This window comes from Leishmania mexicana, chromosome 20, assembly GCF_000234665.1.
Source record: "Leishmania mexicana MHOM/GT/2001/U1103 complete genome, chromosome 20".
Taxonomy (NCBI): Eukaryota; Euglenozoa; class Kinetoplastea; order Trypanosomatida; family Trypanosomatidae; genus Leishmania; species Leishmania mexicana.
The window spans coordinates 1,157,545-1,169,132 of record NC_018324.1 but is presented as its reverse complement, the minus strand read 5'-3'; the positions used below and the strand labels follow the sequence as shown (position 1 = coordinate 1,169,132).

General features: G+C 60.0%; 3 protein-coding genes across 3 annotated transcripts in view; all 3 read left to right on the top strand.

Annotated features, from left to right (window-relative positions):
* Nucleotides 1-1,475: 1,475 nt before the first annotated feature.
* Nucleotides 1,476-4,043, top strand: LMXM_36_2900 (conserved hypothetical protein; the record flags this gene model as incomplete). The annotated part of the gene is made up of 1 exon (XM_003874593.1): nt 1,476-4,043. One exon carries the CDS (start codon nt 1,476-1,478, stop codon nt 4,041-4,043), a length of 2,568 nt encoding a protein of 855 aa, XP_003874642.1.
* A 1,187-nt stretch (nt 4,044-5,230) lies between these two features.
* Nucleotides 5,231-7,273, top strand: LMXM_36_2890 (putative ATP-binding cassette protein; the record flags this gene model as incomplete). Its single annotated transcript, XM_003874592.1, has 1 exon — nt 5,231-7,273. One exon carries the CDS (start codon nt 5,231-5,233, stop codon nt 7,271-7,273), a length of 2,043 nt encoding a protein of 680 aa, XP_003874641.1.
* Nucleotides 7,274-8,695: 1,422 nt separating this feature from the next.
* LMXM_36_2880 (conserved hypothetical protein) overlaps nt 8,696-11,588 on the top strand; it is a gene marked incomplete at both ends in the record, with an annotated part of 5,087 nt that continues 2,194 nt past the window's right edge. Inside the window, one exon of the mRNA XM_003874591.1 lies at nt 8,696-11,588. Within this exon, the coding sequence (XP_003874640.1) occupies nt 8,696-11,588 (2,893 nt within the window).

Genomic DNA, 11,588 nt, shown 5'->3' with positions numbered 1-11,588 from the left:
GCATGGCACCCGTAAGGCAAAGAAGAGAGGTATTGTTTGGGTGTGCGCGCGCTCCGCATTCCCTGCAGAGGTATGTACTCCCATAGGCAGGTGTGCCGGGGAAGGATGACTGTACGCGTATCGTGCTTTCGCTGCTGTTCTCTGTTGGTGCTTCTGCGTGCGAGTTGTTGGAAGTAAGGGGGAAGAGGTAATCAAGCATGCACCGCCTAGTTACTGCGCCTGCGTATACGTCCTGTGTGGCAGCCACCTCCCATCCCGTCTCTGCGCGCCTGCGAGTTGGTGTGTTGGGCTCCTTTTTCCTTTGCCACAAACTGAAGCACAGAATATATTCACCTGCTGTGTCCTCACACACTCTTCCGCAGGGGGAGAGGTGCAATGATCCAGCTTAGCGTACGTGTGCGTGGAGCGTTGCGCTCTCCGTCACGTTCGTTCGGTAGAGAAGGATGCAGATATGAAAGGTTCAGCGTGCCGCGAAGGCGATGCAGTAGGCGCTCCGCATGGCGCACAGCCGGCCTCCCCCTCCTCTCTGCGGCTAACGCATTACATGTGACATTAGGTGGCTCTCATGTCACCATGTTCTTCTCCATCCACCTCTCTAAGCCTGCCCTGCCACGTGCTTCACCGTCCCCCTCTACTCGACGACGTTTTTCCTTGGAAAGAAAGGAGCAAAAACATCTTGCCAGCTCTGCGGAGCGACTCTGTCCCCATTGCCACCAGAAGTGCCAATGGACAGCGCGCCATTTGAGGATCAGGACCTCGCCATGGCCTCGCGCGAGAGCGCGCAGCATGCCATCAACATCCAGAACGAGGCGTACCGGCAAGCGCTCAGCGAATTGGCGGGAGAGTTGTATGTAGAGGCATACAAGCACTCAATACAACAGGCTCTCCGCAAGCACGCTGCTCAGTGGAAAATTGGCAGCGACGCGGACGAAGACGCGAAAGATACCCCGACCCTACACACACGCTGAGAGTGATGGGGCGAAGCAGAAGGAAGGTTCCTCTCTCCTTCCCCGATGCTGCCATGCTCGCCTCCGTCGACCAGGCCTGTCCTCCATTCACCCCTCTAAAGTGCCTTGCATCGTCGGGGTCAAGAGCAGTGTGGGTGGGTTTGAGTCTGTATATTGGCTCTGGCGACTCACATTCTTCGGCTGACGGCTGCGCATGGGCCTCTGCACGAAACACTCGGCTTAACTTCACCGAGGAAAGCAAAGAAGACAACGCAAATCTGGTTTCTCCAGCGGTGGGTGCCTGTTACGCACTTGGGACTCTCCCTCTCGTCATGGGTGGGGTTCAGGGAAGCCTGCATACGCACTGTCCCCCCCCCTTGCCGCCCCCATGTACTCCTTTCACTACTCCTCCTACCCCCTTTGCCCTGGCGTTCAACTGCCTTGTCGCACATATATAGACACACATACGCGTTCGGGTACGGGCGCAGGTTGGAACACGCAGAAGATACAATCGAGGCAGCAAGCAGCATGTACACTTCAACCTGTGCAGCATCGGAGTGCGTTGCAGCGAGCATCCGGTGGCTCGACTACGCCAGCACAACCCTAAACCCAGATCGACTGCCAGAACACGCCGTACACCTGGACGAACTACTCGACCTTTTGCGTAGCGCGCAGCCGCCGCCGTCAACGCTGCAAGATGAGTGGAGCACACAGGTGTGGGCCATGGCAGGGGAGCCGTATCTCGTGTACCTTCTTCGTTGCCTCGCTCACCAGAGCGGTCTGACGCAACTATCGCCGCACTTTGTCGTGCCGAGCACAGAGTTCGACAGCGACAACGGTGGCGCGGTCGCTGCCGTGACAGCAGGGAACCCCGCAAAACATCCATCTCGCCTGTTCTGGGAGCGGTGCGTGGTGGTGGGTGTGCGGGTGGAGCCGACGACGAAGAACCTCCTGCAGACCGGCTGGGAAACGCAGCCATGTCCGCATTGCGTGGCTCGAGATGGTGCAGCGGCTGATGTGCATGATGTTCCCGGCAGGCGATCACAACCGTGCGTGCTGCCGCTCCTGTACGGAGGAACTCAATGCGACGAGTGCGGCCATGCGCTTCCACTGGTGCCAACGTGGACTCGTGTGCTCTACTTGGTGCTGCAGCGGTTCGATCGTAGCCGAGCAGCAGCTGTGGCGTACGGCGAGGAGGTGCACCGCCACCTTTGGCTGGGAGTGACAATCGATGCTCTTCTTTACACATCCGCTACGGAGCAGCAACAGCAGCTTCTCGTGGTGCACGCTGCTGCTGCACCGGCAGCCGCTGCTTCGTCGACCACGCTTCCATGTGCCGAAACCACAAAGGGAGCATTTCACATCTTTTGCCAGGATGAGCGTGTTAGCCGCCTGGCCCTGAAGTGGGGAGGCGGCACTGCTTTCTCTGCGGCAGCCAACCTTCACGACGTGGCCCGTCGCGTTGCCCCGCAGCTGCAGGGGCAGGCGTACGCTAAGGGGCTCCTCCTATTGGTAGTGCTGTACATCGTGTATCATGCAAGCCATCCGGCAGCGGTTGGGTCGCATCGGTACCCACTACACGTGCTACTCGTAGGACCAGCGAAGACGGGCAAAAGTGCGCTGCTGCGGGAGGTGGCGCAGCTTATTGGGCTTGAGGCAGAGGTGCTTGACTCCACCGTAGTGCGAACTGGTGGCAGCGGCGGTGCTGCCGGCGGCTCCTCGTTCTCCGCTGCCCTTCCTATGCGACGCAGTGCCGTCCTCATGGCAGGCTCCGGTATGACCGCCTCCACGCTGGTACTTGACCAACTCCCCTCTACCGCAGCCGGCGCGGCTGCTATGGCGCCGCTGCTGGAGGCGATGGAGCGGGGGCACGGCTGCGGCGCAGCAAGCGATGAAGGAGGAGGCGCCGTTGCTGGAGGTCTCGATGTGTACCAGCTCCCGTCAACCATCATTGCTGCCACCGGTGAAGAGAGTGCAGCGGCCGTGCAACTAGTGCCCTACTTCTCACTAGTCGCCGCCGTGGCGCCGACGAACTCGCTCGATGACACTGCGATCATCAGCCAAGACGTCGTCGCGGCGTCGCGGGCGAGATCGTCGCACAGCAGGGCAACATCACGCAGCACGTCGCGGACAACGCAGCTGTCAGCATCGTCACCGCACCATTCTCAGCGCGGCCCATCCGTCCCGCAGAGCACCTCTCACAGAACCGATCCCAGTGCCCTATCAGAGCGCCTGACACATGACGACGTGCGTTATCTTGCTCGACGCGCCGCTGAGCCTGTGCTGCTGAACAGCGTGGTGAGCCACGCCGTGTGCTATGACGCGTTCATCGACAAGCTGGTGGATTGCGCAGGGCTTCTGGAGGAAACACAACCGTCAGTCTGCCGCGCTCTCCCGCCTCCCTCTGCGTGCCGTGGACAGCGTCACATCGGTCATCCCTCCGCCGCCTGTGACTCCCTGCGTGCGGCGCCTCTGGCCATCGATGAACACCTGCGCATCTTGTGCGCTCTCTCCCGGGCCCGGGCACTGCTGGAGCGCGCGGAGCTCCTCTGCGACGCCGGCTGGACGGCACAGATGCGCGACGAAGTCTGGGCGCTCTATCATGGCCACCTTGTCGCCTTTGCTGATCTGATGCAGCGCCGCAGCTGTGGTTCAGGGGCGATGGCACCCCGCGAACCAGCGGAGGTGCTTCGCACGGCTTCGTGTCCGTCCTCGTTTTTCGTCGCCTGCGGCGGCAGCACGGCCACACCCGCAGGCTATCCGTCCCCCAGTCGATTCAGCGGTGATGCTGCGGCGCTGGGAAGGGAGTGGAAAGGCGGGGTGTGTGCGATGTCGTCACGCGAGGGACGGGGCCTCTGGCATCCGCAGAAGACGCCCTCGAAGAAGCGATGCCGACTGATGTTTGTCGACGCGCTCCGCCAGCGTCAGCGTCTCTCAGCCCACATGGAGAGTGCCGTTCCTCCGTCGGAAGTAGAGCACCTCTTCGGGCTACTCGGTGGCAGCAGCGCCTTTGGTGATCCGCTTGATGTCGTGATAAGCCAGATGCAGGAGGAGGGACTGCTCCTTCGCCGACCTGGCGGGTGGCGTTCGCTGTAGGAGTGTGACGGTTGCATGGCTGTGCCATACATGCCGACCACTGCGCGCCATCACCGCGAACGCAGCTCGCCGGACGCCGGTTACAGCCGCTTCTGCTGTGTCCCTCTGCTCTCCTCCTCCTAACAGACTTCTTTCCTTCACCATACAAGCGGCCGTCTTCTCCGCCCTTTCACTCTTCACTCTCCACTCTCCATCCCCCCTGCCCTCGCCCTCGCCGCCGCCGGCCCAACCCACCCCTTTTCGCACAAGCAGCGTGCCATTCATTCATGCACGCTCTTTGTTTTCGGCCTTCCCTTTCTTTGTGCTGTCCACTCGCACCTTCCTGCTCCTGCTGCGCTCCTCGCAAGAGAAAACAATCAAGCAATATGGTACTCGATGGGGAGAGTGAGAGGAGAGAAGACGAAGTACACGTTAGTTTCGCAAGTCGCTCTCCACATACTTGCCCTTATCACCACCACCACCACCGGAGACATGGGGACGTCGCAAACAAAACACCGTCACGGGATCAAAGCGGTGTCTCTGAGCTGAAAAAAAAGGTCTCCATGAGAAGCTGCTTTGCTTCTTCATGTGAGTAATGCTTCCGTTTCCGCCATTAGTGCGGCTGCTGCTGCTGCTGCGGCTCCTTCTTCTTCACCTTTGTACGATGTTTTTCCCTTTTGTGTTCCACATCTTCTTCCGTCCTGTTGGCGCGTCTCTCGGTGCATGTCGTGGTGTCATACTCCCATGGCAGCGCCAACGCACCCACGCACATACTCGCCCGCCGCTATCGATAGAAACGTCGCCTTATGCGGTAACGGCAGTTCACCGTTCATAGATGAAACATATTCGTGTTGCTACGCACACAAGCGAATTAACAGACGAGGCGGTCTTTGACGCTGTCCTCTTCCCCACCCTAGCCCCTCTCCCCTCTCCCCACTCTTGGCACTAGGGCAGCGCGCGCACACCCCTATAGCTTCCATAGCGGGTGAAGGGTGTATTGTAGAAATCACCTCGCCTATTGTTTCTTTTTTTTGCTGTTACTTGCTTTATCGTTTGCCCTGGGGCACAGCATCCGCCCGTTTTACCTGCCCACTCGCTCCATTGCAACGGTTTCCTCATTTCGCACAAGCGTCATTACCTCTCCTCGACCCTCGTCCCGGCCATCGCTGTCACCGCTTTCCTTCTTGCCCTTTCCGTTTGCCGTGCGGATGTCGTCTCCGGCGCCACCTACCGACCGCGCAGACGCTGGACTGCTTCACCATCTGCCCCACTCTCCGGCGGAGTCGTCTGCCCCGCCCCCAGCCTCCTCACACCACAAGGTTGTGCTCACCTGGGAAGACGTCAGCTATACCGTCAGCGGTGGTGACGAAGGTGGCAGCCGCACCCTTGTGCGACATGTCTTCGGCTACGTTCAAAGTGGCGAGATGCTCGCCGTTCTGGGCCCTTCTGGGGCGGGTAAGACGACGTTACTCGATATCTTAGCGCAGCGCAAGGTGAAGGGCAAGGGCGACATCACAGGTAGAATTCTGCTGAACGGAGAGCCCGTTGATCCGGCCGCGTTCCGGCTCTGCAGCGGCTACGTGCAGCAGGAGGATATTATGCATAGCTATGTGACCGTCGAGGAGGTGGTCCGCTTTTCTGCCACCCTCCGCGCCTCGCCGACTTTTTCGGAAGAGGCGCTGGAGAGTCGGGTATCTCAGGTGCTTCGGCAGCTTGGTATTTACCACGTGCGCCACAGTTGCATCGGTAGCGCATTAGTGCGCGGCATCAGCGGAGGACAGCGCAAGCGGTGCGCTGTCGCCGCAGAGATGGTGACGTTGCCGTCCCTGCTCTTCCTGGATGAGCCGACAACCGGCCTCGACACCTTCACGGCGCTGCATCTCCTCACGCTTCTGCGCTCGCTCTCCCGCTCAGGGGTGGCTGTCGTCTTCTCCATCCATCAGCCACGCTCGCGCATCTACGAGGTTTTTGACCGCGTTCTGCTGCTGAACGGGATCGGGGAGGAGGCGTACTTTGGCCCTGCCGATGACGCGGTCCGGTTTCTTGCCGAGATCGGCCTCTCCTCCAGCTATTCGAACAACCCAGCCGACTACCTCATTGACGCCGTTTCCGTTTTGCTAGTCGAGAGGGAGGAGTGGCGGTCAGAAGAGGCGCAGCAGTCGGCGGCAGTAGAGGCAACCACGAACGGGAATCAGGGCTGCCTATCCTCGCCGTCAGTCGACACGGAGGAAAGGTGGGAACAACTGCCGTCGGTAGCGCCAACGCAGGGACGTGACATCGCTGCCGCCTTTGCTTCTCTACGCCTAGCCGACGTTATGCGGCAAATCGACGAGCTGCAACGCTCCTCCAGAGCGGCAACAGCGGCTTTGACCGCGACCGAATCCCAGGTGCGCGCCTACCACCGCAGCTGGGCCACACAAGTGCGGTGCATCGCCATGCGGTGTCTGCGCAATCGTCGCCGTGACCCTGTCGCGACGTACGTCTCCGTCACGTCTGCTATCGTATTCGCCTTTCTCACGGGCACGATCTACTACCAAGTCGGGAACTCACAGGACAGCATCCGCAGTCGCATGGGCGTCCTCTTTTTCATCTTGATGATCAGTACTTTCTCCTCCCTCGGCAGCCTCGAGATGTTTCTGACTGATCGCGCCATCTACGCACGCGAGCACCGCAACGGCATGTACAGCACATCGGCGTACTACATAGGCAAGTTCATTCAAGATGCGCCCGTCGCGGTGGTGATAAACTTTCTCTTCAACTTGATTGTCTACCTCCTGGTTGGCTTGCAGCGCACCGTCGTGAAGTTTCTCATCTTCGACAGCGTCGGTGCCTTGGTCACGCTGAACAGCTACGCCCTCTGCCTTTTCATGTCGAGCCTGTCCAAGAACTACGCCACCGCCAACATTCTCACCTCTCTGCTGTTGGTGCTGTATCTGCTGCCAACAGGCGGCATGCTGGTGAGTTTGAACAGCATCCCACTCATGTGGCGCTGGATCAAGCACGTTTCCTTCGTCCGCTTTGCCTTTTCAGTGATGGTGGCGAACGAGTTTGACGGGCTGACCTTCGTCTGCGACCCGGTGCCGTCCGACATCGCGCCATGCATCACATCTGGGACGGCGTACGCGGCCTCGCAGGGGATGTACACCAAGGACATTAGGTCGCACATCCTGATTGTCGCGTTCAGCATGGCAGTCTATCTTGTACTCGGCTACCTCGCGCTGCGCGGATTTCGGTCCACTGAGGGAAAGTGAAGTCGGACGGAGGCAGGGGGTGGCCAACGAAGAGAGCAGCCGAAACGCCGATTTGGAGGTCGTGTCAGTGAGAGGCAATCAGCCCGAACGTGTTGTATGGTATCGAACGCTCTACAGCTCCGGCTGCTCTGTCCGCGCTTTCATCCCTACCGTTGCGTGCTTGGAGCGATACCATGTGTTGTCGCTGCGTCGCGCCGCTTTCTTCTTGCTTTGTGTGCTCATTATGTTTGGTTTTGCAGCGTCTTTTCGTTGCTGTTGCCCGTTTTCCTTTCTCTCTAGCTACTGCAGCGCAACTCATTATCTCACGCATTGCGGTTTTGATCCCTGTGCCTCTACCCACGTTGCCCCTCCGGCCCACCTTCCCCCCTCCCCCTACACACAAACACACTCCTTCGTGTAGTAGGTGGAGCAGCACTGCCTCGTGTCGGTGTACCATTATTTCTTGCTTTTTTCGGCATGTTTATTCCACCACGACCCAGGCCAACAGCTATACGCATGCACAACCACAGCACATCTAACTCGGTTGCACCCCGGCTGCGTCAAGGAACCGAGCCAACCAACACCGTTTGGCGTCGTCCAGCCCCCTGCCATACCACTGCATACGGCGCGCAGTCGAGGCCCAGGATTGAGCCCTGCATCACGGCAACGCAGCAAAAGGAGAGAAACAGAGCAGTAGGGGGATGTGCATCTTTGTTGAATCATCCATACGACTCGCAGTGGGCTGGTACAGACATGAGCGCATCATGGCCGCACGTCTCTTCAGCTCAGTGCCCGCCCAGACCTGTCCGCCAACACACAAGAGCCTGCATTTGTGCCTGAGGACAGGCTGTGCCGGCTGCTTGGTGGCCCTGCATCATTCGAGTGTTGAGGCACTGCCGCAATGACATCGCCGAAAAGAACGCGTGGTGCCGCGTAAGCTGCCTTGATGGGGGAGGGACAGATGTTCTCCGCCAATGTAGCCCGCCCATTGACATCTGTTGGAAGAAGGGTGTGTGTGGATGGCGATACAAAAACACCGAAACTAGCCCATACAAAAGGCAGGGTGCGTCAGCACTGGTGCCTCCCTCTCTTCGTGCATCGCAGAGACCTCCTGCTGGTCGCTCAGGACATGTAGCAGTGTGCATTCCTCCTCTCCCTTCCCTCACATTGTTTCTCTTCGCCCACGCATGCGTGCTATCTTTGCCGCATCGACCACCGCCGTCTCTGTCCGTGTTCGAATCGCAAGCGCACAGAGAAGCGCGCATTTTGCTTTCCTTTTTTCGTTCCTGGTGAGCTCACACACACACACACACACGCACATCAGCTCGCATCACTGCAGGAGCACGCGCCAAGGTGAAGGATCTCGTCGTGCCCTTTCACAGCGGCGCGAGGGCGGGAGAGAAGCGCGCTGAAGGAAGACGATAAGCTCACCCGCACAAGCACATGCACTCTGGTAATCCCAGAAGGACGGTGACAAAGATGATGGAGGTGTCCGCAAGAAAGGAGCGACGCGAGCAGCGTCGACGAGCGCTCGGGGTAGACTGCGCAGACCGCCTCACATGGAAAGAGTGGGAGCCGGGCAAGGAGTACAAGCGCAAGATCCTCGTCAAGAACGTTGAGCGTGCCTCGCAGACGATTCAGTTTTCACTGCCAGTGAACCGCAAGACCTTCATTACGCCTTTTCCGGAGCCAATCACGCTGAGCAGCGGCGTGTCACACGAGATCGCCATTTCCTTCCGCCCTACAGAGATGGTGGAGCTGCATGACGCCGTCACCATCACGGTGGAGGGTCGCGGCTCCTTTCAGGTGCGACTGGACTGTCTTACGCCGTACGCGAAGCTGACGCTGCAGCCCAGCCACGACTTTGGCTACTGCGCCGTCGGCTCCACCGCGCACGCGCAGGTGCAGCTGCAAAACAGCGGAACTGCCCCGGTAGAGTTCAGCTGGGAGGTCTCGGGGCCGTTCTGCATTCTGCCCAGTCACGCCGTGCTGGATGAGGGGGAGATAATGCACATCACACTTCTGTTCACGCCAACGGAGGGGTGCACAATGGTGGCACAGGCTTTGTGCCGTCTGACCGGAACTGACGACGTAATCGCTGCCCTGAAGATATCCGGCATCGGCAAGTACCCGTATATTTGTTTTCAGGAGCCAAGTGCGGAGGAGAGGACGCTGGTGGTGCAGATGGAGGCGCAACAGAACAGCGGCGGCAGCAGCGGCTGCAAGTTGATCCACCTGTGCAACCCCTCGCCGGTACCCGTGTCGGTGCGCATTCGGCGCGTGGACGAAAGCCTAATGTGCGCCTTTCGCTTCGCTGTCGAGGGAAAGGTGGCGGTGGAGCAAGACGACTCGAATGGTGAAGGCGCCTTTCTCGTGCCGCGCGGTGCTGTGCAGCCGGTCCGTATCCACTACACTCCCGGGAGTCCCGGGGTGATCGACTTCAACACCTTTCAGATCGACTGCGAGCATGGCAACTCGTTGCAAGTGGAGCTTAGTGGAACAACACTTGGCCCGCGCGTAACGGCATCGATCAGCAGTCTCGACTACGAGGCCGTGGACCTGGAGCACATGCCCGCCGAGAAGCAGCGCACGCGTCACTTGACCCTGCGAAACGCGTCAACAACGGACGCCCCATTCACGTGGATGAACACGTTGCCGGGGGCGGCCTTTACTGTAGTACCCCACAGCGGTGTTGTTGCGGCGCAGTCAAGTCTGCAGGTGGCCATCACTTTCCGGCCCACGCACCCCATCCTCTATTACCGTCGACTGTACCTGCTCATCGAGGGTGCAAAGGATGTGGTGGGGGTCGATGTGCTAGGCGGTGCCTACACCAGCTCTCTGCGGCCGCCGACGTTGACCCTCGCGGACGTAGAGGCGGCGCGGCTGCGGATGGAGCGAGGATTGGGGCTGCTCACCCCGGAGGAACTTACGACCGTCGCCGCGGCGGCAGCTGCCGCAGAGGACGAGTTGATAGGCAGCAGGCAAGAGAACGACCAGCGGGGAGGCCAGCGCAGCACCGTGCCTGCTTCGACACTCGAAATTTGGCGGCGTATCCAGGAAGACGTCTGCAGCCCCGGCGTCGTCATGAGTGGAGCAAAACGCAAAGTGCGCGTGCCGCTGAGCAACTTGGAGACAGCCAACGGCAGCGTTTCCATCGACACACCCTTCGGAGTCGATGCAAAGCCTCTCTACACATTTGGCGGTGGTGGAAAAAGCGGCAGCGACATGCGTGGACACCTGGTGACGGTCATGAATACATCCAATGCGACCGCTGTGGCTACTTGGAGTCTGCCCGCATCGCAAGCGTGCCCGTACGCGGTAGTGCCCACACAACAGGTTGTCCCTCCTAACGGCTCTGCCATCTTCCAGCTCCAGTTCAACAGCGCCGTGAGCAACGAGCTGCCGGCCGCCTGCACGCTGGAGTGCTATGTGAACTATGAGTCCATGTCTGCCTTCTACTTGGCGCCGGACGCGTGCGTGGTGCCGCCACAGTGCTTCACAGTGACCTGCACGAGCGCCAGCGTTTCTGTCCTCACCTCAGCGAAGCAGAAATTGAAGCACCAGCAGCAGAGCACATCCAACCAGATCAGCTACACGCGTCAGGTGTGCCTGCCGGCGTGCCGCGTCGGTGGCTCCTCCTACCAAGTGATAGCGCTCCAGAACAAGGCTGCTACGCCGGTGCGTTACGAGGTAACCGGTGTCATGCTCAAGCAGGTCAGTGCAGTCGTCTTGCCACCGAACATGAAACGCGTGGCACCGGAGAGAGAAGCTTTAACCGCTGCGGTAGAAGCCAGAGCACCGCAGCAAGAGGCCAGCGAGGTGGGCGAGGCTGTGTTCTCGGTGTACCCAACCGCAGGCGTTGTGCCGGCTCTGGGCCGTCAGCTGCTTGTGGTGAAATTCAGCCCCGGAGACACGGCGCAGTACGCGGCGTCGGCCAGAATTCTGTGGGACGCAAATGTACTGCACTCCACCATCTCCCCCACCTCTAGTGCCGCACTACCAACTGCCGCGGACACCACGCACCTCAACCTCTTCGGTGAAGTATGCCTCCCGCAGCTCCAGTGGCGCCAGGTTGGCGAAGACGCGACGGTGCCACCGAGCATGATTACACTACCGCCAAGTTGCGTCTCGGGTGAATCGCAGCAGCGTGCGTGGGTACGCAACCCGACGGCGCTGCCAGTGGCGTTCCGCTTCGACACGTCAGCGGAACTTCTCGGAGCGCTTCGCATGGAGCCTGAGCAGGGTGTGGTGCCCGGCGGTGCGCGGCTCCCCATCACACTCTTCTTCAGCCCACAGCAGCCTCGCGTGTTCCACGGCTATCTGCAGCTGTACGTGC